The 25,002-nt window shown below is 39.9% G+C and overlaps 3 protein-coding genes across 12 annotated transcripts; 1 reads left to right on the top strand and 2 right to left on the bottom strand.

Moving 5' to 3' along the window:
• Window positions 1-1,189: 1,189 nt before the first annotated feature.
• Window positions 1,190-15,616, bottom strand: HELQ (helicase, POLQ like). Of its 8 annotated transcripts, none has more exons than XM_041411947.1 (18): window positions 15,427-15,616; window positions 14,330-15,065; window positions 13,802-13,980; window positions 13,064-13,264; window positions 11,977-12,049; window positions 11,381-11,478; window positions 10,714-10,812; window positions 9,873-10,018; window positions 8,955-9,194; window positions 8,153-8,294; window positions 7,746-7,850; window positions 7,014-7,233; window positions 6,135-6,292; window positions 5,663-5,761; window positions 5,203-5,376; window positions 4,579-4,692; window positions 2,801-2,935; window positions 1,190-1,398 (listed from the first exon to the last, which is right to left on the bottom strand). In XM_041411947.1, exons 1-18 carry the CDS (start codon window positions 15,577-15,579, stop codon window positions 1,312-1,314), a joined length of 3,159 nt encoding a protein of 1,052 aa, XP_041267881.1. In that variant the 5' UTR covers window positions 15,580-15,616; the 3' UTR covers window positions 1,190-1,311. The 8 variants fall into 8 exon arrangements, with proteins under 8 accessions (XP_041267881.1, XP_041267882.1, XP_041267883.1 ...); XM_041411948.1 differs by having other exon boundaries at window positions 15,330-15,556; XM_041411949.1 differs by having other exon boundaries at window positions 15,366-15,556.
• Window positions 15,617-15,772: 156 nt separating this feature from the next.
• MRPS18C (mitochondrial ribosomal protein S18C) lies at window positions 15,773-18,166 on the top strand. Its single transcript, XM_041412000.1, has 6 exons — window positions 15,773-15,846; window positions 15,953-16,026; window positions 17,046-17,129; window positions 17,545-17,602; window positions 17,909-17,968; window positions 18,047-18,166. The coding sequence occupies exons 1-6, from the start codon at window positions 15,795-15,797 to the stop codon at window positions 18,121-18,123; spliced, it is 405 nt and encodes a 134-aa protein (XP_041267934.1). The 5' UTR covers window positions 15,773-15,794; the 3' UTR covers window positions 18,124-18,166.
• A 269-nt stretch (window positions 18,167-18,435) lies between these two features.
• On the bottom strand, window positions 18,436-24,808 carry ABRAXAS1 (abraxas 1, BRCA1 A complex subunit). 3 transcript variants are annotated; one of them, XM_041411990.1, is made up of 9 exons: window positions 24,679-24,808; window positions 23,469-23,559; window positions 22,533-22,569; window positions 22,024-22,090; window positions 21,168-21,361; window positions 20,466-20,585; window positions 20,066-20,150; window positions 19,468-19,576; window positions 18,436-19,321 (listed from the first exon to the last, which is right to left on the bottom strand). In XM_041411990.1, the coding sequence occupies exons 1-9, from the start codon at window positions 24,763-24,765 to the stop codon at window positions 18,894-18,896; spliced, it is 1,218 nt and encodes a 405-aa protein (XP_041267924.1). In that variant the 5' UTR covers window positions 24,766-24,808; the 3' UTR covers window positions 18,436-18,893. The 3 variants fall into 3 exon arrangements, with proteins under 3 accessions (XP_041267924.1, XP_041267926.1, XP_041267925.1); XM_041411992.1 differs by having other exon boundaries at window positions 22,024-22,073; window positions 24,679-24,790; XM_041411991.1 differs by lacking the exon at window positions 23,469-23,559 and having other exon boundaries at window positions 22,024-22,073; window positions 24,679-24,780.
• Between the last annotated feature and the right edge of the window lie 194 nt (window positions 24,809-25,002).

The following is a 25,002-nucleotide window of genomic DNA, read 5'->3' as shown; positions in this document are numbered from 1 at the left end:
ATGCTCTGAGGAGTGGAGCACCTCTTCTGTGAACACAGGCTGAGAGAGCTGGGGTTGTTCAGCATGGAGGAGGCTCCAGGTGTTACAACAAATGAGGGAGAGAGACTTTTTAGAGGGGTAGATAGTGATAGAACTAGACGGAATGGCTTTAAACTAGAAGAGGTATTTAGATTGGATATTAGGAAGAAATTCCTTACTGTGAGGGTGATGAAGCACTGGCACTGGGTGCCCAAGGAAAATGTGGATGCCCCATGCCTAGTGTTCAAGGCCAGGCTGGGTGAGGCTTTCAGCAACCTGGTCTAGTGGATGTGTCCCCGCCCATGGCAGAGGGTTTGGAATGAGATGATTTTTAAGGTTTCTTCCAAACCAAATCGGTCTATGATTCTGTAATTTAACACATCAGGCTGCCCCAGCTTTCAAGTTTGTCTTAATGTGCAGGCCATTGTCTAGTACTACACAGCAGCTTAGAAGTTTACTGTGTCACAGTTGAGGAAGGTTCAGGCTGCTGTAGGCTCTAAAGTAGGTTCAAAACTACTTTAATGAAGCTTAACTTTTTGCTGGAGCAAATCGGGTTCAGATGCCTATAAAAATCCTGACTAGGGTGACTGACACATGCCCATGGACTCTCAAAACTCAACAGGGCTTTTCAAATGTCAGTTCTGTAAAATTTCGTGTTTATTTGGTCTTCACATTTAAGCAAGAAATTTAAAAACTCTTTTAAAAAAAGTAAACCTTCTGTTTGGAAGACTGCTTCAAAGGCATCCTGAAAGAATTATCTCAAGGAATTGCCAGAGGCTGAATATGAATTTGATATCTGCATTTTTTAAAAAGGCTTAAACTAGGCATAATTTACAATCTCTTGCACAACTCTGAGACAACTCCTTTGTTTTGAATTGCAGCTCCTTCCATTAACTACGCTTAGAATACAGAGAATCCTGCAAGCAGGCATTTTTGGGTACCTCACTCAAGTGCAGGTGTCCTAAAGGGAATATCCAAAGATATTATTTAAGTCAGCTGTGAGCATAAGCTCCCAGCAGAAGTACACACAAAGCAGTCAGTCCAATTCCCAAAGCACTCCTAGGCTATGTCTAAAACCAGAAATGAAGATGACTCTGTCCTATTGCTCAAGAAGTTCATAATCCAAACCTTCAAATGAAGTCAACTTCCGAATTCAGAACTCAGTCAAAACTGTGGTATACAAAAGATATAAAATATTTATTAAATTACAGCAGCTTTAGAGTTAAATTTTAGAGGAGAGTTAAAAACTTTAAAATATCTGAGTTTTGGATTAATGACTTTTTTCCATGACAATCAGTGGGTCCCTGGGATATCTGTTGGCACTTTTACGAGCTCTTCGACTTCTTCCTGTAAAGCTTCAGCTTTTTCACTCAGCAGCATCTACAACAAGAAAACACAAAGAAACAAAAATTAGAAAACAAATACAAGTATTAGCTATAACTCTTAGACAAATTAAAACACCAATGTTTCTTTCCAAACTTGCACCTGGGTCTGTAAAAGACTGCTGCTGCTGCTCCCAGGACCACAACAGCTTTGCCTCAAAGAGCAAGCATTTTTTTGTCGATTAGTTTACACCCACATAGAAAGCAGCCACACAAAAATTCATACAGCACACAGATGGTTTTCTGGATTCTGCCATCACATAATACACCAAATTACAGAATATGAACAGTTTTGTCTGGAACTGTTAAAGAACATTTTTAACCTTAGACATTCATTTTCCATGTTAGAATAAACATTTTTAAGTTGTGCCTGCTGAGCTGATTACTTCTTCGTTTATTTGAAATTTCTTACTACAGCATTTTACACCAGACATACACGACTCCTTATGTCAACAGTTGTTTAATTCACTGCTCTGAACTGTTTGTTGCTGGCTGGCATGGAGACGAACAGGACTCCATGCAAGCACTCTTCTAACTTCCCAATTAGAGAAAAGTCCATGAATTCAGTATGATCATGAGAGTAGGGTAGATTGCTAGATTTGTCCTTGATATAGATAAGCAATCTGCATATATCCCTTTCTTTTGGCTCCCACAGCAGCAAACTAAAGATGCAACAAGAGGCCTACAACATTATCTAAACATGATATTTTTAGTACACAACCCCCAAAGTTGGTATGTTTACTTCATAGAATGTGCAAACCAAAACTTTATAATTGACTGCCTTATTTTTACACCAACCACCCATCCTTTTATTCTGGACATTCCCTTACTTCACCAAGAGGTTGCTCTTTTAGTAGAATCAAACATGAAGCCAGTATCATTGCAACAGCAGATGATGAATGGAGATAGAGAATACCATTCCTTGATAAAGTACTTTCTGCATTTTTTGTTTAGACACAACTCAGTGTTTGTTACAGAACATGTATATTCAAAATGGAAAAGACAGGAAAGATTAAAAGGGCACATGAAAAGCAACGTAAATAGGCAAAGTTAACCCTGCACCTTGTTGGTTTCCATTTCTACAACCCTACAAATCCTATTCTTTTGTCATGATTACCACTAGAACTTCTGTAAGAAGTCCTGAGATATTGGCAGAACAGAGCATTTCAAGTATCAGACAAGCTGTCAAGCATTTTTGCCCTTTGCTTCCCCTCTGAAAAGCAGCACCACTTTGCTGTACACAACACATTGTTCATAGTACAGATCAGCATTTGGATCACAAATGTCCACTAATGCCTTTACTAGTAAATAGAATCCTTCCCTTTTAATGCCATTCAAACATCCACTTTTGACATATTGGAGTTCTGAAGCAGGTTTTTATAGCTTTGTTTCTAACTCACCTTTGCAGATGAAATTATTTGTTTGGCTTGACGTCGTGACAAGTGCTCAATCATCCTCACCAATGTTTCTGGATTTGCATTAGCCAAGTGTGCTAAAGTTTTGTACCCTGCATTGTAAAGTTGTTTTGCTCGTGCCTGAAAGTACAAAATTGTGTTAGATTATCAGAAGAAGAAATAAGAATTACTTGTAAGTGCCAATCGCTGCACCAATCTCAAACATTTCATTCTGCATATCAATCCAATTCTCTTTTTCTAACATGAATACTCACTGAGAATCCTTATAGCCCAAAAGCACAGCTTTGCCAGTAAGATTTACCACCCTAGCAATCTTATCTGGCTCTTACAAATCCATTTGCCTTTATTTTCTCTGAGCCTACATGATACCAATGCTGCTGTCTTCTCTTGTTGCCATGTTTTCTGCATTCACTGTCACTGACAGGAACGACAGTCCCACATTCTTTGGAGGTGTCTGTCTTGTTTAGCTTCTCAGACTAAAACCTCACTGCCACTAAATTAAAAGGTTTTCTGACAAACTGATTCTACAATATGCTGGACAGGCAAGTTAAATCATTTTGCAAAGAGTAGAACCTTGGACTGAAGTTTATTTTAACAGGAGTCTTCAATTCAGAGACTAGTTAAATTTCTTATTTAAAATACATGCATCCCAACATGACTTTGCATATTTCTGTGAGGGTTTTCTAACTTAAATATGTAAATTCTTATTCCTCCTCACTCCCATGAACTGAAGAATCCTTACTACAAAAGAAACCTGAACTGTTTTCCACAGAATTCACAGGATGACTAGGTTGGAAGAGACCTTAAAGATCATCAAGTCCAACCTATGCCCCAGAACCTCAACTAAACCATGGCACCGAGTGCCATATCCAATCTTTTCGTAAACATATTCAGGGATGGTGACTCCACCACATCCCCAGGCAGACAATTCCAGAACTTTATCACCCTTTGTGTAAAAAACTTCTTCCCAATATCCAACCTATATTTTCCTTGACACAGCTTGAGACTGTGTCCTCTGGTTCTGTCAGTTGCTGCCTGGTGAAAGAGACCAAGCCCCCACCCGACTACAGCCACCTTTCAGGAAGCTGTAGAGGTCACCTCTGATTCTCCTTTTCCCCAGGCTAAAACACCCCCAGCTCCCTCAGTTGTTCCTCACAGGGTTTGTGTTCCCAGCCCTTCTCCAGCCTTGTTGCCTCTTCTGGATGTACTGCAGCATCTCAACGTCCTTTCCAAACTGAGGGGTCAGAGTTGGGCACAGCACTCAAGGTGCTGAGTACAGGGGAAGGATGACCTCCCTGCTCCTGCTGGCCACACTGTTCCTGATACAGGCCAGGATGCCCTTGGCCTTCAGAGCACGCTGCTGGCTCATGTTCAGCCAGCTGTCACCAGTATCCCCAGGTCCCTTTGTGCCTGGGCACTGTCCAGCCACACCATCCCCAGGGGGTTGTTGTGGCCAAAATGCAGGGGGTTGTTGTGGCCAAAATGCAGGACTCCAACTTCCCACTGAGTATACAGCTAAACTGCTGTCCAAATACAGTATTTTCATAGCTGCTGTGGCAGAAGCCAGAAGAAAACCATAGGCCCCAGCTCCCATTTCCTAAACAGATCACTTTTCCCCCAACCTCCAGACTGTTGAGGAATGTCTGCATTATGCTGAATTCCCAGTAACAAATTACTTGGTTTTCCAGATACACTTGAAAGGCACAGTAACATTTAGCACACAAGTTAACATTGAAAAGTTTAATTGAGCCAGGGTTACTGACCTCTAGAACTCCTGCTACCTCCATCAGAGGGATGAGTTCTGTCTTAACACAGTATGTCAACTGCTTGGTAAGCTCTATCAGCAAGGCTTTATAAACCCAGAATTCTTCCAATTCCTGCAGAGACAAAGATTGCTAAAAATCAGCTCCAAAGTTCTGTATTTGGGAAACATGACCGACAAAACTCTACTAAGGCAAAATGCATATATTTGTCTTTTAGATGAGGGAAGTACTGTTATTTCTCTAAATCATTCTTTCAGAGAGCTGCAGAGGTGTATTCAGCATTCTTCAGCTGAACATCCCAAAGCTGGGGCAATTCTGAAGGAAAAGCAATGCATTATTTCAGTTATTTCACCAACAGCACTGGGAGTGATCAATGCCCTGTACAATTTGTATATTTTCGCATTCTCAGTGCATAAAGCTTGCTTTTACTATCAGAAATGTCATTGTATGAGCATGCTTTGCTCAACAGGAAAAATAACATAGAACAGGAAAGGTGAAGAAACATTTTTGCACAGGAAAGGTGAAATACCACACCTGTATTCAGTTCTAAAGTAAGAAAACAAAACTCCAGATTTTGCGAAACCAAGCCACAAAGAATTTATTTACATTCTTTTAACACAGTACCTCACAGAAATGTAGAAGGCAGGATGCAAAGGAGGCAGCAGAACTGAGGAGATTCTGCACATATCCCCGGGACAAGTTAAATTTCTCTGAAACACTCCATATATTGGTCTCTTTCAGTAGTGCATAAAGGACAAATGTCAGGTAGAACCTGTTCACCACAGCATCATCCATATTCTAGGAATAAGACAAGCTAGAATTCAGAGCCAGTATCACACTGCAGATGTTCTGTTAGTACTACAAGGCAAATCTTTTCATCTCTACTCCCTTCACAGCTTTAAAACATTTTTGTATTACATACAAAGACAATGAAAACATTAAGAAAACCAATCAATGAGATTAAAAGAACTTTAATAATCAGAACAGCAATAAACAACACTAGCATAAAAATAATCTGGAATTTGCAAATAATCAAATGAAATTACTAAACTGACATCTTAGGTATGAGAAATCGCCAGCCTACCTTTCTGATGGCTTGACCAGAAGCCTTTTTTGTAATAAAGCTTTCAGGTACTCCCACAATATCTGCTACTTTTTGCTCTGCTGCACTTAGCTGGTTGAACTAAAATAAAATTGTATAAAGAATTTTTATATATTTAGTTATTTTAATATCATAGAGAACACAAGTACATTGTTCACAGTGCAACAATGTTTTTCAGTATCTCTATAGAATCAGTCGAGTAGTACCACAGTCACCAGTCACAGGCAGCTCTGAGGCTTCTTTGCCTACTTGTCTGAATTATGTGTAACTGTCCATCTCTGAATGCCTCATTTTAACAGAATTAAACAGATTTTAGTGCACTCCCAGTAAAAAAAAGAGCACATTTGCCATCAGATTGTTACCCTACTTCATGTCCTATGTGTACAAACCCCCTGCAAATTTAATACACAGGATTACAGAATGCCCCAATGCATGTTTGCTAGCAATTTCTCACCTGTCTCAAGTATATCATCCAATCTGGGCTACAAGTAGAAGTCATATCATAGGGAGTTGACAGATATAGGAGATGAAGATTGCTCTCGAGAACCAGCCCCTCCAAACCCTTTTTCAAATCTCTGTACAGAATATTGCAGTATGCCAAGTCTATTGAACCTAGAAAAAGCACACAGGGTAAGAATAAACACAATTAAAAACAGGCACAGAGAGTTAAATGAAGAACATTTAAACATAGAATCAGTATTGTCTTTACCTTCCACAAAAGCTTGTTATGCCATCTAAACTGGAGAGAAATATCTGCAACCTGAATTACTGTTCTAACCTAACATAAGTAGTGAAGCAAAGCTGAGGAACGGCAATCACTTATTTCTATGTATGTTCATTCTGTGTGGTTTTGGAGTGCTTGTGAAATGTCCTGGCTTTACTGAAATCCTACAATAATTTTGCAGATTGAAGGCACCCTTCAGACTCATCCAACTAGATTCCATACCCCAAAATATTTATGATACGACAGGAAAACAGAACTTCCTGATATATTTATTTTTATTATAATGGGTCTACATGTCATATGCTCCCTTTCCCTCTTAAGCTTTCCAAGAAATCCTTCTGTCTACAATAACCTGTTCATAACAATTAATTGTAAAACAAGGTCCTGAACCACTTCAATTACAACACTAAATCAAATATTTAAGTGATTTTTTTTAGGGGTACAGTTCTGGTTTTTTTTCCCAGTGGGATCAATATTTTCACACTTCATTCACATCACTTTCTGTCATTGCTACTTGACTCCCATTTTCAGTCTAGATCATGTAATAAAACTCTTTCTTGACAACTTATTTTTCATTGCAGTTCAATAATAAGAGTAAAAAATCCATACCTTTATATGTAGCTTTACCCAAGGGTGTGATTGTCAGTGTAGATTTGGAATTGTGGTCCTTCTCAGATATTCTTCCTTTTAGGAGTCCTTTTTCTATTAGATTTTCCAGCCCATCTTTAACTATCTCTGTGAGGCTCTTCTCTTTGGACAGCAGCTGCTGCTGAACACCCAGCAATGTACAGCACATAAAATTGTCCACTTCCTCATGGGTAACTGCTATCTGCACCAGTTTGGGAAATGATTCGCATATTTGAAGTTATAATTTCACACGTTTAATAAGACATAAGAAATAAATTACTGAATAAAGAAAGACCTTGTGTTTCTATAGAAATACATCCCAACAAATAGAATGATAGATTCTCTGTGATGGATCTGATGGACTGCTCTCCATCCATTCTATTATTCTAGCTACTGTATCAAGTTAGCTTGTTTCCACTGTTTCTATTTGAATTTTGAATCAAGTATCAGAAATAGAAATATTAATATTCCATTGTATAGTAAGATAGATATAATTTTTGCTATTACACATAAGGTGATTGTTGTGTTAGGTAATTACTTATTGAGTTAAATGAGAAGACCTAATCAGATAAGGACACACATTTGATTAAAGCTTTTCTGAACTTGCAAGCCTGACTGTTTAAGCAGTCTGTCTTTTTCTACAGGATCAACAGGTGACATTTTCTTAGCATTTCCAAGCCCTTAAGTTACTCACAGAGAAGAGTCAACTGATACCTTCAGTCCAACCAATGATAACAACAGGCTCTGGATTCCCTTGGTCAACTCCTGCAGAAGATTGCTGTAGCAATTCTCCAAAGGACTGTGAACTAAATCCTGAACCTAAAAGGGGCAAGGAATGTATCAGTACAGAGGAATATTCATGCATTAATTTGATACTTTCAAAAAAATCAAACTGACATGCATGAGTCATCTTATAAAGAAAATAAGAGTAAACATTGAAAGTTTACAGTTCCCATCTGAAAACAAGTCACACAAAGGAAGTTTAAAGGTATTATTACATAAATCAAATGCTTGCAACTTCAAGAGATGAACAAAAATTAAGCTAGGCAGCTTGGCTCCTCCTGTTTATTCCACCATCTTAACTCAGCAATTTAAATTATCAACAGCTTTGTAAAAATTACCAAGTGTTTGTCTTTTTCTTGCACTATGAGAATACTTTCTCCAGCACTGTCAATACCAGCTCGACCAGCTCTGCCAGCCATTTGTTTATACTGGTTCTTCTTCAGGAAGTCATTGCCAACATAAGGAGCTCTGAGAATCACCCTGCAAAGACATCTGGAATAAGTTATGCTTTATATTCAAATTACTAAAGTAACATAAAATGTTACTAATTCAAATTAATTCTTGATATGTGCCCCTTACCTTGTAACTAATAAAAGTCAAATGCATCTCTTTGGGCAGATGTGTAAAGCCTTAAATAGTTTAAGGTGTATTAAATGCACACACAGAAGTGGATTCTTAGCAAACAATCTTTGGTCACACAGAGTACAGTAGCCCTATCATCAGAACTTGCATATGAAAAGATAACACATTTTTGTTTTAAAACATATTCTAACTGCATCTCCTTAGAAAAGGTTTATTTTACCATTTAAACACTGTTAGGAGAGTATCTAAAGAAACCACTGTTCTTATGAATACCACTACTAAAAACATTATAACATTTTTCAATTTATTAGAACTTCCTTAATCCATTTACAAAAGTGCTCTTCAGTGATATACTCTGAGGTACTTCCTAGTGATTCACATTTTCTACATGAATACTGCAGTCTTGTGTCCCAAATTGAACACAACATCCTTTTTATTTCACATTTCCTGGTAAAGGCACAAACACACTTTAAATAGCACTGAGATTTCCAAGTTACTAAAGAAATTTTTTTATCAAAGCAAAATCCAATGCAAAAATTAAATGTTTTTGCTACTAACCTTCTAGCTGGTAGGTTCACTCCAGCAGCTAGAGTGGCTGTGCAAGCAAGCACACACAGGACACCTGCAGAATAAGCTTCCTCTATGCTTTTTCTTTCATCATTTGTAAGGCCACTGTGGTGATAGGCAATACCAAAAGGGATTGTTTGCTTCAAAACAGGACAGACAGTTCCATTTCCAATACTCTTTAGGTTCTTGATGAGATCTTCTTTTTCTTTCTCCTTGTGAACTCTAAATTCTCTTGGAGGAGGAAAAGCATTTCTTTAGGCTTTGACCAATCATTAACCAAAAAGAAAATAAAAACTAGAGACATGCTTACTGTCTACTTCTGTTCATCATTCATTTCTCTAACATCTAAGTTGGAGAAATAGTTATATCCAGTAACTTTGAAACAGCAATACACAGGAGGCTGATTTAGTTGCAATAGAGCCTTTCTTGTTTGGAAGCACAGGAACAGAAGAGATCAAATACTGGCTGCTTTATATTTTACAACTCAGATTTCCAAAGCGGGTTTGGGAACAGAGATATTCAACTGGCTACCAAACTACATGACCAAATACCAAACGTTTGTTTTCTAAGAGAAAAATGTTTCTTTTTTAAGCTTCCAGAAACCAGTGCCAAAGGGACACAAAGTTAGATTAATTTAGTATGTTTTTCCTTATTTTCTTTAGTGTTTTTCCTCTGGCTATCATATTTTTCAACTGTTTTGGAATAAAAGTAAGAACTTTAAAAAAATTTTATTTAATAAGCCTTTTGCAGTTTGACATCACTTATGCAGTTAGCAACTTTATCTCTATGTTCAAAGCATTTACTTCTAATCACCAGGGAAAAGCACTTGCAAACTAGATGAAAATAAACCCTAAGTTGTAAGCAATTATTTCACATATAATTAAAAAAAAAAAAAAAGTAGAAACTTACTTCTTGAGGTACTTGCACACCATTGAAGCCACATTTTCACAATTCTTTTTAGTGGGACAAAAGACTAGGCAGGAATATTTAGGAATAACTTCAGTAACCAGTGCAATGATGTGGTCAGGATCTGCTTTCTCCAGATTACTAGAATACTGTAATAAGCACAGATTGACAAATATTTAAATCTAGGAATTAAGTCATAACCTAAATATTCAACACTTGTTCTCAACCACTGCTTGAATTGGATTTAATGTGACATAATTCCAAGAAGTTGTAGGATAAGCTTTTCTCCCAATCCTCACTTGAAAGACATCTTACTTGAGGGATACATGAATGTACAAATCAAATTCTTTGCTTTTCCCCTTAATACTTCATTTTCTTTTAGCAACACTTGAGATACTGGCACTCTACCATTAGACACATTTTCCTTTGTAAAGGTTGAAATGAATCCCTACAAGGCAGTAGTAAGCTGGCAAAACCCCCAAAAGGTATCTTCTTTCAGTTTTGTCTGAGAGTGATCAACTGTTGAGGAAATCTACCCCTGAACAAAAAACATTGAGTATCTGGGATACTCAAACACATTACTTTTTGCCTGTCAAAATACTGATGAAACCTCTGCCTTGAAGAGTCAAAAAGAAGTGCAAATCAAGTTAAGCATTCAGCATTTTAAGGCTGTTTTTTTCATTCCCAAAGCTTCCAAAGCTTCCCAAATTACTTCTTTCTCATGGGTACTACAATTGAATTATCATGTTTAAGTAATTTCTCTAGTAAAAGGTCTGTAAGCAAATCAATGTAAAAGAACGCATTTTGCAACAGTTCTAAGAAAATATAAGCACTTTGTTTTTACCTTGAAGTTAAGGACACGTGAAAAAGCAAAGCCATTTTGTGTTTTGCTGTCAACTGCATAAATGGTGTCTCGTATCTTTATGTATTCCTTTAACTCTACCTAGCAAGGCAGAAACCGCAAAGAGAAACTTTAGTTAAATTACTCAGTTTTCTCTAAAGCTATTGCTGATGTACAGCTACAGCTTTTCTCCAAGCATCACGTCATATACATACTTGCACATAAGAACACGCTTTAGAATTTTTAAGAGAACTTAATTGTTTTAATTATTTGCCTTGATAAAGCATGGAATCATAATGAAGAATGCCAAAATTGTATCCCATAAATTATTTATAAACCATGCTGTCCTGACAGCATAGAAGAACCAGCACTACATATTCTAGTTACACCAAATGGACTACAGTGATTCATCACAGTAGCTGTAATTTAGGAATTGCTTAAGTTAAAAAGAAGCAAATGTCTTAGCACAGCAGTATAAAGGTTATTGCATTTGTGTATTTAGAAGTGCATGGTGCTATTTATTTTATTTTTAGCAATTAGAGAGCAATAGCAGGCCTTATATTACACTGTGCAATTAAGCACAAAAGCTATGATACAATTCTAAACAGATTTACTATGATTTTAAAGGCAAATATCTTCTTTACTAGTTCCTGGTATCTTGTATACAGACCGGTCTAAAATTATTAGTGTAGTACTTGGCTTGCAGGAACTTCTGCAGGTCTCCAACATTATTTAATGTTGCACTCATGCCAATGATCTGTGTCTTTTCTGTAAAACAGAAGTTGAGATTAATTTATTGTCACATTACCAATTTTTAACACTTCTGTTCAGTACTTAAGTCATGAGACTCCTTCTTCACCATCAATATTTCCAAAATGCCAAAGTAGCAGGTTTGAAGGGAAAGGCTACTAAAGAAATACTAACTAACTAAGAAATAATACTAAGTTACAAAATAGTAACTGAGACTTAAATGTAAAAAAAAAGAAGCATTAAATTGGATGCCTAAAGGGCTCCCACAAAGAAATGGAAGACATTTGACAATACTCAGGATTTCACAGAGAAATATCAAAAGCGCTTCAAAAACACCCTAACATCCTTAGAGGGTCAATTAATGCTTCACTGAGTAAATGCTGTTTACATATGGAGTCATGCCATGTTTTCCAAAAGCAGCCAAAAGAGCACAAATCCAGGAAGTGAGAGTGTGACTTCTCCCAAAAGGGCCACAACTACAGAATGTTAATGACATTAACTGAAGCCATGACTTACTACTGGTGTAAAGAAGTTTTGCCAGAGTAATTTCCAGTACTGCTCCACGACTTCCTGCCCCGAGCATATGCAGCTGCGAACAGAAGGGAAAGGAAAAGGCAATGAGTTGAGGGTATTTATTAAAAAACCTCCAAAATATATAAAGAAATACTACAGAACTGGTTTATGTTGGACTTTCTAAAGATATCCCTCATGTAAATTTGGATTGTTAAGTTCAGATGTATCACCCCACTTAAAAAGCATTTAAGAATCACAGAAAAACAGACTCATGGGCAAATGTAGACAACAAGATTTACCTTCAACTAGACCACAACTGACACAAACAGTTAACTCCTGACAGTAAACAATCAACGTGAAGATCTTTGTATTTGCCAGTCTGAGGAAATTTTAAGCAAAATCTGGTTTAAGCAACACTTAAAGTAAAAACATTCCTAGCAGCCGGCTTCTAGAAAAACCAGAAGTTAGTGCTTCAGCTGCTCTCTGTTTAGAAGCTACAGTGCTAAAGTATGGTCAGTCAGCCTGAAGAACTCCAGGAATTAAAATCCCCATTAGACATTATCCACGTTACTCAACCCCACAATCAACCCTTGGCAGCGCAACTCAGCCCCACCACTGCAACAGGTAATTCTCACAGCCAAATGTTACTTGGTATTTTTCATTTTTGTCAATGTTTTACTGGGTCATTAATACCAGACACAAAGTTGCATGGCTTCACATCTGTGAGTTAAGGTCTAAGCTTCATAAAATACATTCCATAAAATTAAAATTATTTATGCTTTTTTGCAACCCATTAGAGACTTCTAAATGACAAGCAGTTATGCAGAAATTCACCATAAACCACTACCACAGTAGATTTCTCAATATAAATCTATTACTGTGAAATAGCAATAAAAGCTTCATTAAAAAAAAAACCCAAAAACTTTCAAAATTATGTGCCAATTCAGAACACAGAAAATAAAAGCAATCTTCACTATGAATACTTTAAGCAAAACCAAGCAGGCCAAGAACTGCTCCTTCCTAAATAATTGCTTATTAGAACCCTAAAAGAATGTGCACCAGATAAACTGGAGTACATCTTGTGGCCTACCTCATCTACCACAACCAGGCCGAGGTCATCGATTCTTTCTGTTTCAATTAAGGAGTTCACCAGAGCATGTCCTTTTTCTATAGTAGCAATATAAAGAGATTTTTTTACTCTCCTTCTGATTGGTGGAAATCTTCCTTTACTTCCTGCATATTCTTCAACCAGGAAACCCAATTCTACCCCAAAACTTGACAAACCCCTCACCTATAAAAGAAAAATCAATTACAGAACAAATTCATGCTCATTTTGGATTCCAGATCTGCCTCAACAACTCAACAGAAAACCAACCCACACCACAATCAGCTGCTTGAATTAGTGAAACATACTAGCTAAGACTACCTATTCCAGCTACAAAATTGAAGTGTGTACACCTACTATAGCTGGGTTTCATCTGTTTTCTAAAAGTAATTTTCCCTTTATACCAAAATACATTTTTATTTCAAGATCACTTCTTTAGCAAGTTGGGCAGCACAGTTAGGCTGCACAACTAAACAAAACATCCCAAAAGCCATTATTTCAAAATTCAGCACCCTTTACTTCATAACTCAACATCTTCACCTCAATTTGTGTCTGATCCATTGCAAAATTACTGACCCTCAGAGCAGCATTTAGAAGAGGCCACACACTTGCCACCATATTCATAAAAACCTTGCTGAAAACCAGGCATGTAAGCAAGTAAACAAAGCGTATCAGGAAAGATTTATATCAAAGCAGTACCAGAAGTGAGTAATGTATCCAGACCTTTTCTTGGACAATGGCAACATATGGCAGGATCATCAGAACATCCTTCTGCCTGCAGAGTAATTCTTGGAGAATTATTATTTCAGCTACAAGAGTTTTTCCACCACTGGTTGGCAATGAGTATATCAAGTTCTTCCTTTGCTGTAGGGATTCTAACATCAAGCAATCATGCTGCCACTCTGCAAAATGAAAATGGAACTATCAGCAACTCCAGGGGAATGTCAGCTAATACAAAAATGCCTGTGTTTCATTCAGAACACTCTGAGCTCAGCCTTTGAGAGCTTTTTCTCAAAAAAGCACTTAAAGCCTTCAGTGATGGTGACTTCCAAAGTATTCTGTAATCTAGATGGATACCATCCATCCATTCCATCCATCTAAAACACTAAAATAGCCACTTCCTGAAACAGGAGAACTACTTTCCAATGTGGTTTATGTTAGCATTACCTTAAATATTTTTACAGTATAATGGCTGAAACAGACAATATTCCACTAGCATTTTTTTTTCCAACAGACCATTGGTTACACTACCATAAAGTGTTTCAATCCCTCGAAGTTGTCTGAATAAATCTTTAACTTTGCTAGGTAATCCATAAAAAGGGCCTATATCAAGAGAAGAAGATTCAATAGCTTTCCTAGCCACAAAAATCTCTTCAGATAAAACAGCTTCTTTGAGCTGCTTGGTCTTGGAGACCTGCAGAGTCTGGGCTCTGGCATTTCCAGTCATAGCACTTTTCAGGTGATCTTTGAGACTCTCAGGCTTAAATAAAATACACTTGGAGTGCGAGGAAGAGTCAGTAGGTCTGTTCCTGTGTTCAGCACCAGCATAAAAAGACAATGGGTCTCTGATTTTGTCTGAGAAAGAATTCACACATTCATCCCTCCCTTTTGAGAGTGCAGATGTTCTAGAAGCAGAAAGTTCATCCATTTTTTCAAAATACAGAAGTTGCGACGATGGCAAGTCATCTAAAGCAGACTCAGTCAATTTTTGATTGCCATCAGCTGGGTCACTGTCATGCACTTGGAAGGCACCCTCTTGGTCACTTTTAAGGAGAACCACATTTTGTGAAGCAGAGAAGTTATCTTGCTCTTTCTGGTGGACTCCTGACTGAAGATTCCCAAGTATGATCTCTCCAGCTGTTTTCACATCCATATTTTTATCCTGCAGGTATTTGTGTTCAATATCATCCACCTGGGCCATCAATGAATCGTTTCCATAAAAGCTGTCATAGTCACCAAACATATCCTCCTCGCTATCGTTACTGCACTGCAAAAACGAAACAGGAGTTATTGACACCCTGAGGCAACACCACAGAAGGCAGAATAACTCGCAGGGCACAAACATCAGAGCCAAGTCACCGAAGTCTGCCCCAACCTAACACAAAAGCATTTTGTGTGATGTCGTCTGTAAGGAAAACCCAGCTTAGGTTCTGAAGAAATGCCTTGACTAAGTGAAACAGATAACCTACAAGCAGGAAGATACGCGCACAGATTTTTTTTTTTTTTAAGCTAAAGCCAAACGGTTTCATACCCTCTCATACAAAGTACGGCCCTCCCCGACACACACCATCCTCGCAGACGGAGCTCCCCCGCCTCGCCAGCAGCCCCAGGATCCCACCATCCCCTACCGGGGCCTCCGCCGGGGGCCCCTCACCACCAGAGCTCGGTCTCTTGCGAGCCACCGGCGAGCTGGCGGCGAGGGGCTGCGCTGGGGCCCGGCTCCGCTTGCGCTCCGAGCTAGAGCGGCTCTTCCTCCGCACGGCAAGCCTGGGCTCCGCCATGGCCGGGCCGACACACGCGCCGGAGCCGCCCAACGGAAGCGCAGCGACCACGGCGGCAGCGGGGACTTCCGCTAACAACACGCCGGGAGAAGCACGTGGCCGGGCAGCTGCCAATCGTCTGTCCCGAACCGGGAAGGCCGCACTGCTATTGGCCGGCGGGGGCGGTGGCAGTGACGTGCGGGCGGGCGGAAGTGGCGGCGCGCGGTACGGGTGTCATGGCGGCGCGGGTCATGGCGGCGCACGGGCGCTGGCCGCGCCTGGCTCTCGGTGCGTCCCTGCCGCTCCCTCTCTGTCTCGAGCGGCCGCGGTGGCGCTCGTGTGTGTGGGCTGTCGCTCTGCGCCGGCGCTAACCTTGTCGCTCTCTCCATTGCAGCGAAACTGTGGACGCGGCCGTGCCGCCTGCAGCATGAAGGGCAGCCTGAGCGGCAGCCTAAGCGCTCGGACCAGGTGAGGCCTCCCCGACCCGTCCCGCCGCTCCCCCTCCGCAAGACACCAGCGGTGGCTGGAAACGCTTTGCTCTGTTCGCTGTGTAGCTCATCAGACCCCGAATGCATGGCGGGGAGCGCAGCGCAGCGCAGAGGAGGTCATGAGCAGAGGCGCTGGAAGTTAAGGCCCCAGGGATCTGTATTTCAATATATTAACTAGAGCCTGTTAAACCTGGTACCTCAGTAGCTCGGACGTGGAGCTAACGACAGGACAAGGACCAGTCGCTGTAAACTAAAAACGAAAGAAGTTTCACCTCATCATGAGGAAAAACTTCTCCACACTGAGGGCGGCAGAGCCCTGGAGCATATTGCCCACGGAGACAATTGTCCCTCTCTGGAGACGTTCCAAACCCACCTGCACATGTTCCTGTGTCACCTGCTCCGGGTGACCCTGCCTTGGCAGGGGGTTGGACTGGATGATTTCCACAGGTCCCTTCCAACACTGACTGTTCTGTGACTCTGTGCAAAGTGAAAAATCACCTTTCGTATCTTGTAAGAATTTGGCGCTGGGTGTATTCTGAAGCTTAAGGAGGCTATTCAGAAATACCTCCCAAGGAGGCTCCTTGGGAGGTATTTCTGAATCTCTGTCTTTAAAACTGTGTGAGCAGACAGAAGCTTCCTCAGGCCATTTGCTTTGAAACTATTTTTTAAAGAAAGATTCTTGTGACTTGTCAGACAGAACTACATTTTTACCAGCTCCTGCAGATTTTGACTTCAAGTAGAGGTGTAAGCACTATCTTCCTGAATGATTTAATAGAGTTGCTAGTGTCATTGTTGCTAAAATATAAAAGGCTGTTTACTTGTGAGAAGTCTTTGAAGTTGCAAGGTACCAAGAAGTGAGTTAATAAAGTTACTGAAAAGTTCAGTGGTGTACTAAATATCTTTTCTGTTTTCAAGACAAATGTTGATTAAAGGATTAAAAGTAACAAATGTTCTCTATTATCTTGTGAAGCTTACAGATGTTAGTAATTCTGATTTCAGCCCGTACAAATGGAGAACCCCTACAAAGACCCTCCAAAGAGATGTGTCTTATGTGGAATAAATGTGGACTATAAGAATGTGCAGGTGAGTTTTAAAATTGCTGTCCTTGGATGAAGGGAACTGGTTTACTGTTTTTAAATGTGTGTGTAGTAGGATGAAAAAAAACCCAAAAACCAATTTTAAAAATCCATTCATATGTGTAGGGGTTTAAAACTTATGAGTAAGAATGTGTGTAGGTCAAAGGGCAAATAATGTAGTCATGCTCAATCTACTAACTATGTGTGACAACTTTGCTATGTAACAAATAAGAGTTTTTGGTTACAATTCAGCTGCTACAAAGCATGGAAGCATAGAAAATACTGTCTAGCTCCAAGCTGTACTTTTTTTCTCCAGGTAGAACTGAGTTTTGAAAAAACAGATGAAAAAGAGTACAAGTAGTAACATAAAGCTCCAAAAAAAAGTTCTTAAACTGACTTTGATTTTTCTTAATTTCAAGTAGCTTCTTTCCCAGTTTGTTTCTCCATATACTGGCTCCATTTATGGCAGGCATATCACAGGTATGTGAAGTATTAAATCATATATGGGTTAATAATAATATATTTGTGAGTCTAAATAACTGTGCCTCAGCAGTCTTTCTGAAAGTAACCAGTCCCAACTCCATACATTTTGTAATAGTATTCCCCTGACTTAGTAGCCTGTGTCAAGGAATTAAAATATCCCTTAATTGTATGCATTTTGTATTTAACAGTAAAAGCACAATGGATTTTTCTAGAAAGACTTAATCAAAGCTGGGGGAATTGTCAGTAACATGCTTTTCATGCTCTCATGACTTGCTCGGTGTTGAAGATAATTCATCTCTTTAGGCTTGTGCAACAAGAAGCAGAAGGAAATTACAAAAGCCATTAAAAGAGCTCATGTATTTGGTAAGTATGATTCTGCTTTTGAATTTTCTAACTCAAGGCTACGTTTCTATTAAGAACACCTCCCTTTTTCTTTAACAGGATTTATGCCAGTTATGTTTAAGAACCCACAATTTCTCACAGACCCCAAGCTATGTAACATCAAGTATCCAGAGTGATATACTGTACAGAAATAAACAATAAAACTGTTCTTCATGTTTATATACTTGTTTGCTGGAAATGTGGTTGGCTAGCATAATGTGTGGTTGACTGAGGGGTGGATGTCAGTCCTTATTTAATTTTTCTTCATAAAGTCTCTGGAAGTTATTGTCTGAAGGAAGATTAAAGCAATAAAATAAACTGGCAGCTATATGGACCCCTTCCTCTGCTCACTGGTCTTGCTAAAGCTCAGGTGGCTGTTTTTCCCCTTGTTGGGTTGTAAGATGTGGTGAGGTAAACAAGCACTGGTTTCCTGAGGATAAATTTTAAATATATTAAATATATATTTATATACATATAAATAAATATATTTAAATATATAAATAAATATATATTTAGATATATTTAAACTGTGGCAGTTCATGTAGACAGCTAATTCTGTAACGTGTTCATTTGGTGCTCCCTACGTCAGGAGGGTAGCACTGTTTCTTCACCAGCAGCTTGAAGCTGTCTCACTTTGAGGCAGTATGTGACATGCTTATCTGACTGATAGCATCCTGTAGCATAGGCTTTGAACCCTGAGAGAAAAGAAGACAGATGCAACTCTGGAAGGCAAAGTGAGGGAATGTCATCTTGGATTTATCTTTATGCTGAACAGGATTCGTGCACTGAAAAAAAAAAAAATCCAACCTGCAAAAATGCCCTGTTCCATACATCCTTGCAGTGCTAGAGATTGATACGTCACTGGAATACACCAACAGTAGCTTTTGGTGTGAAGTCATCTGACAGATCAGAAAGTAGGAGAATGTGGGTATTCCTTTGCATCTCTGCTTGTTTCAAACACATCCTCATCTGTTTCAGTGCTACTCAGTGTAAGCTTCCTTTCCTGGTCACTGTCCTCTTGGTTTTGAAGTGGTTCTTGGTGAAGCTGCAATGATCTGGACTTCTTGAATGACTTTGAAACTGCTGTGGTCCCCCTGACCTTACGCTTGTTCAGATGCCTTGTTTCACCTTCAGTGAAGTCTTTTTCCTCTACCATGAGAGTCAGTTTGTCCATGACATTAATATGATGGTCTATGTTACAGCAGTTCTTGGATATCTGTTGGCCTTTGAAGGAAACAATGCATGTCTGAAGTCTGGAATCGGGGAAAAATGTTTGTAGTGCCTGGCAAAGGAGAACATTCTCCTTTGGCTCTGCTGGGTGGTTTTTATCTTCTCCTGGGGAAAAAAAATCAAAAGTCAGAGTTGCAGAACCTCTTGCACCACTGCTGTTTTGGCTACCTCAGGTTCAGAAGTGTTTTCTGCTTCTGCCACTTGAGTCAACTTTGGAAGGGCAAGGCTTGCATCACATTTGGTTAACTTACCTGAACAGTTTTGTTGCTTTTTCCTCTTTATTTCTTCTTTTAATTGGCTCACCTCTGCTAAGAGTTTCTCCACAGATCGTTCACTGACTTCTACTGTAATGCATATTTTCTGCAAGAAGAAGAGCATGTTGATCAGACTAACAGTATTCACAGTAGCTGACTTTAAAATTGTTGAAAAATCCTTGAAGTTACTCATGGTTAAGGTGGACACAGAGTAGTAAAAAGCTTAAGTAATGATTTGGGGGTGGATTTGTCAGATAACTTAAACTTTGTGTTGAGCAAGGTGCAAGATGTTTTATATGATCCCATCTAGGCAAAGGAGATCTAACAAACTACAGATACTACTCCTTCAAAATAATCCTCTTGTGAGAATTTATTAATGGACTTGAAGATTAAACATTGTGCTTTAATCAAATGGGAACTTAAATCCAGAGCTTTGAGAATGTAGTGTGCAGCACAGTAAATAGAATTTGCTGACCTTTCAGTTTGTCCATGTTTCGGACATGTTTTTTTTTTCTCATGCAGTGCAAAATGTTGTAGCCCTTAGCTGCCTTGATTTTGTAGAACAGATGAAGGTAGGCATGCCTGCCTGGCTTACCTTCAGTTCTTCCTGCAAGGTGGCGTACATCTCATTTATCTTATGAACCTCTTGTAGGGACCCATCTTCATGGAAGAATTCTGACCTGTCACCAGGAGTAGAACAGCATAATTGCAAGCTAGTCACCCCAGTGCTTACTTAGTAGGAGCTTTAGTGAGTAAAGCATTTTGAGCTTCAATGCCAGATGCCTGTGCTGAGACAGACAGCTCCTGGCAAAATATGGGACTGAATTAATTTCCTTGCATGCTGGAATGGTAAGTAATTGTAGAAAAAAGGTCAACAAGTGAAACAAGGTATGACTGTAACATTTTCAAAAGCACTTAAATGCTTTTATAGAAAAGTAAGTGTAGTTATGGTAGTGGGAAGCCACAGCTGTCAGTACATACAACATGTATTGTACCTGTGTTGTCTCATGGCTCTCACAAAACCAGAGGATACACAGGAACCGGACACTGTTCTGTAACCTTGCTGTTCTGCCATGCCCAGGTTGGTAACCACCAAAGGGACTTTCTGGAAAAGTCTTAAAATGCATAAGTATGAAAACATGATCTATTAATATCCACAGATGTTTCAATGAAAGTTAAATGTTTTTGGCCATTCAGGATCCGATGGAAGGGTTACAGTATATCTTTGCTAAATGTATTACATCATGTACAGATGAGGCTAAACGCAAACTCCAAGAGCAATCAGAAGCTGAGCAATGCCCATAATTTCCCCTTTCTGACTACAACACACATTAATGCAACATTTGCTTGCTAAGCCTAGCCTACAAGCAGAATTTCTCTGAAGATAAAGTTGACACCAATTTAAATATTTTGAGGAACACCATGTAGGGTGGAGGCCCTGTACACAAAACAATTTGATCAGGTGTAGCTTATGTGTGTAAATAAACTGACAGCGTCTGCTTGGTGATGCTGGCACTATAGATAAAAAGGGCAATCCCAGAGCAGAAGTCCAGGGTAAACCTTCAACTGGGCTGTGGCAACATAAGGAATAATCTTATTAAAAGTTTAAGTTTCAAAGGTAAAATATACAGTGTTACTGATTCAGTTGCAACAAAGTAGAGAAACGTTCAAGTTTTAGCACATACTGTAGACATTACCCTTCCTGAGGCCGATGTAGAGCATGTTCCAATCTGTAAGTAGAACAGCTTTCTGTCATCACACTAGAGGTTAAAAGGAGGAATACAAGCCCCTGATTTGATAGGTGTGACTGCAGGTTTTTATGAAGAACTCTTTCCCGGAATGTCATGGTCTGGTCTGTGTTACGTCTGAATTTGTACCATCCTATTACACTCTGCAGGCAGAAGAAAATTCACAGTTACTGTTGAATCATGACGTCCCTGTGTGTCACTGAAGCAAGTTTCCTCCAGTGCAAAGTCATGTCTGAATTGTTTGCTAGTAGGTGCATAGTCAAGGAATTAGTTTACTTAAAACCTTTAAAACTTCTAAGCCTAATTCCCATCTTCTTTACTTCAAAACCGTGTGTTGAATTGGTTTGTTTCTTAGCCTGTGTACAAGCTCAAACTGCAAGCTTTTTTTCTGTTTTGTTGTTTCTTTCCAGCTTTTACTTTCCCCTTGTGAAACTTTGTTCTGTGGAAAAAAGTGTAGGTTTTTTGATGTAGTGGTCCTTAACCACTTGTGAGCTGACCTCACTGATCTTAAGGAGGAAATTGGTGCAATTCCTTTGGGATCCTTGAAGTGTTCACTTGAGAAATTAATAATTCAAAATAAAGTTGTGACACATACGTAGGCAAATCCTAGTAAAAGATAAGCTAAACTTTTTTTTTTTTTTTTTTTTGTGGAGGAAAAGGATGTAGCTGCCTTGACCAGCAGCATGAGGGACTATAAAAGGTTTAAAATGAGAAAAGAAAAAACCTTGACACAAGAGAACAGCCAGAACAGCCTCCAAAATTTGAGTGGACTCCTCAGTATGGTTTAGATTTAAGAATAAAGTACCTTCTTACAGCCTGATAGTATTTTCTTCAGGGCAAGTTCATTCAGTTCTCCTGCAGAATTATAAAAGCTATAAGAAAATTAGGACAATTAGAGGGGGAAAAATTAAACTGCAAAAATAACTCTAGCATGCTGAGAATCATCTTGCTTTTTTAAAAAAATTAAATTAATACTATTAAGGGTGAGGAGTTAGAATGTATGGAATGCTTTTTTTCAGTGTGTTGACATTGTTTTGTAGTTTATATGGTATCATAGGTCACCAGAAGGTGCAGTATGCCTTATCTCTGTCTCTTTATGTATAGACAAACATTAAAAAAAAAAAAAAAAAAAAAGACATAAAGAACCAAAATAAGAATAGCATAAGGCATTTGGCATCTGTAATTCCAAGAGGTTGATACAGCTGCTACAGTTACAGCTGGGTGATTTTCTTAGGCAATGTAAGTTTAACACTTGAAGAGTTCAGGTTAGCGTTAATTTTAACTTTTCAATATCTGTTTCCTTGAGATTCTTACCTGAACAACTGGTAGCATGGAATATGCTTCTGTATGTCTGGAAAGAGAAAGTAAACATTACTCTGGGTTCATCAGCTGAAGATGTATATTCTGCTGTATGCTATGATCAGTATGAAACTGATAGAAAGACCAAGAAATAATTTTATATAATTTCCTGAAATTGAATGCATTAACATAAAATTAAATAAGGTGAAGAAAGGAAATATTTTAAAAATATGTTCTAATTAATTTTGTCAAATGTAAAGGGAACCACTTATATAAACTATTTTTGTATACTTTTCTACTATGTCAACTGAAAACTCAAGCTGGGTACTTTATATTTTCTCCTTTCTGCTGAGTGAAGGAGAAATATGTAGTATGAAGGATTTTACTTGAAAACTCAGGGACTGCTGTTCGTGAATTATTCAAGGCACATCCACTCCAATCACATCAAGATGATAACAAAAAAAATACATCTGGCATCTGCTTAGTGAAATTATTAAAGAGCTTGCAGCCTTCACACACATAATTTTATAAGCTCCAAATGAGGTAATAGATGCTAATACATTACAGTTCACATCACTGATAAACAAAGCTTTTCCAGGGCAACTGTAGTCCAGGAGAGTTTGTGATGTAGCCAAGACAAGGGTCTAAACTCTAGGTTATGTTTAATGTAACAAGATACTTGGCAGAGAGTAGCCATCCAAGGAAACAGAAACTGTCATTTCTTTTAAATTACTGTGTTTTCTGCAGTAAAATTGTAATCTTTTTAGCAGTTAAATGCAGTTACAAAATAACCCTTCCATATGTTTTCAGTTGCTTGGGTTTTTTTTTTATCAGCAAAGCATGTAGGATCTTGGAGCTTTGATCTTGACGTAGACTGCTGTCCCTGAAAACTGAAAGCTGTCATTTACTGCCCAAAACCAAGCAGGCTATGAAAAATGTGGACACACTAACCGATTGTATAAACAACTTCAACATCATCCATTTGTGAATCTGTAATGCTGTTCTTGGCTTCACCTTTCACATCTCCAAGGAGAAAACCTTCCTTTAGAGGGGAAGAGGGAGAAAAAAAAAATCACATTAACAGTAGCACTGAACAGACACTCTTGCTCTTGGTGCTGGAGCGGCCTCACCCCCTGTCCTGTGTGCAGTTTTGGGTGCCACAATGTAAAAAAAAATACAAAGCTATTAGAAAGTGTCCAAAGGAGGGCTGCAAAGATAGTGGAGCGTCCAGAGGGGAAGGCACAGCAGGAGTGGCTGAGGCCATGCAGTCTGTTCAGCCTGGAGGAGAGTGGGGGGAGACCTCATGGCATTCTACAGCTGCCTCAGGAGAAGTGGAGCTTCAGACACTGATCTCTTCCCTGTGCCCACCGTGAGGGAAGAGACAGAAGTCCCTGTATGAAGCTGAGATGGGGAAGGTTTAGGTTGGATATCAGAAAAAGGCTTTTCCCCTAGAAGGTGTCTGAGCAGTGGGACAGGCTCCCAAGGGAAATGATCACAGTACCGAAGCCTGGCAGAGTTCAAGCAGCGTTTGGACAGCACTCCCACTCCCACCAGGCATGTGGTGGGATTCTTGGAGTGTCCTGTGTGGGGCCAAAAGTTGGACTACATGACCCTTTGTGAAAAACGCCAATCACTTAAAGCCAATCATAAAATACACATTTTTCACATCCTTGCAGCATATTCTATCATTATTTGCCCTAATACCAAGTGTGAGTGCTGTCTTCAGGAGAGGAAAAAGGCTGTCAAAACGAACTATATATATATATATATATGTATATATATATATTTTTTTTTTTAAGAGAGTGGGTTCTCACTCATTTTTCAATACTAGCCCGCAGTTAGGAAGAAATCCTCAGCGAGGCAGTGCTGTGTCTTGGTCGCTTTGCGGTGGCTCCCGTGTTCATTGAGCCCGAGGAGTCAGCGGCCGTGCCGTGCTGCCCGCCGAGGCTGGGCCCGGGCGGCGCTGCGCTCGGCCCGGGGCGGACATGGCGCTGCAGCCGCCACTCGCCCCGTTCGGACACGAACACCCACGTTTTTCCGCCGCTCGCACACAAAGAGACGGCCGGGCGGGGGAGGCCCGGCGGCAGCGCGGCCGCGGCGGAGGCGGCCCGCCCCTCCCTCCCCTCCCACCGACCCGGAACGGCCCTCTCCCGGCACCCACCGTGTCCGAGTCGGTGCTGAGGTGCTGGAAGGCGAGGGCGCCGAACACGAAGCCCGAGAGCAGGGCCGAGGTGCTCTCGCCCTCCATGCCAGTAATGGCGGGACGGGCCGCGGGCGGGCGGGAGCCCCCAGCGGCCGCCGGCGGCAGCGCCGCGCCCGGGCCCGGCCCGCCGCATCCCGGCCCGCAGGGAGCGCGGCCCCGCGGCGGGGCCCGGGATCTCTTCTCAGCTGCAAAACGCGGAGTTTGGAAAAATGTTCTCAAGAAAAGATGTTCTCTGATGTTTGATTTTTGTCCGCTTTCAAGCCTAGTCTACAAGAAGGGAGA

This window comes from Onychostruthus taczanowskii, unplaced genomic scaffold (genome assembly GCF_017590055.1).
Source record: "Onychostruthus taczanowskii isolate IOZ18803 unplaced genomic scaffold, ASM1759005v1 scaffold38, whole genome shotgun sequence".
In the NCBI taxonomy this organism is placed as follows: Eukaryota; Metazoa; Chordata; class Aves; order Passeriformes; family Passeridae; genus Onychostruthus; species Onychostruthus taczanowskii.
Note: the sequence above shows the minus strand (reverse complement) of the source record. Positions and strands in the feature narration are given on the sequence as shown.

Excerpts from the sequence above, each read along its gene's own strand:
- HELQ (XM_041411947.1), bottom strand. The coding sequence starts at position 15,579 with ATGGCGGAGCCCAGGCTTGCCGTGCGGAGGAAGAGCCGCTCTAGCTCG. Across the intron at positions 7,234-7,745 it reads TATCATTGGTTGGACTGAAG|ATAGCAGTTACCCATGAGGA; the intron begins GTATCAGTTGAC and ends AAACTGGTGCAG. Across the intron at positions 4,693-5,202 it reads GCCTTCTACATTTCTGTGAG|GAATTGGAAGAATTCTGGGT; the intron begins GTACTGTGTTAA and ends TTGTCTCTGCAG.
- MRPS18C (XM_041412000.1), top strand. The coding sequence starts at position 15,795 with ATGGCGGCGCGGGTCATGGCGGCGCACGGGCGCTGGCCGCGCCTGGCT. Across the intron at positions 15,847-15,952 it reads CTGGCCGCGCCTGGCTCTCG|CGAAACTGTGGACGCGGCCG; the intron begins GTGCGTCCCTGC and ends TCTCCATTGCAG. Across the intron at positions 17,130-17,544 it reads TGGACTATAAGAATGTGCAG|CTTCTTTCCCAGTTTGTTTC; the intron begins GTGAGTTTTAAA and ends AATTTCAAGTAG.
- ABRAXAS1 (XM_041411990.1), bottom strand. The coding sequence starts at position 24,765 with ATGGAGGGCGAGAGCACCTCGGCCCTGCTCTCGGGCTTCGTGTTCGGC. Across the intron at positions 20,586-21,167 it reads CTACATCGGCCTCAGGAAGG|ACTTTTCCAGAAAGTCCCTT; the intron begins GTAATGTCTACA and ends ATGCATTTTAAG. Across the intron at positions 19,577-20,065 it reads CCTTGCAGGAAGAACTGAAG|AAAATATGCATTACAGTAGA; the intron begins GTAAGCCAGGCA and ends TTCTTCTTGCAG.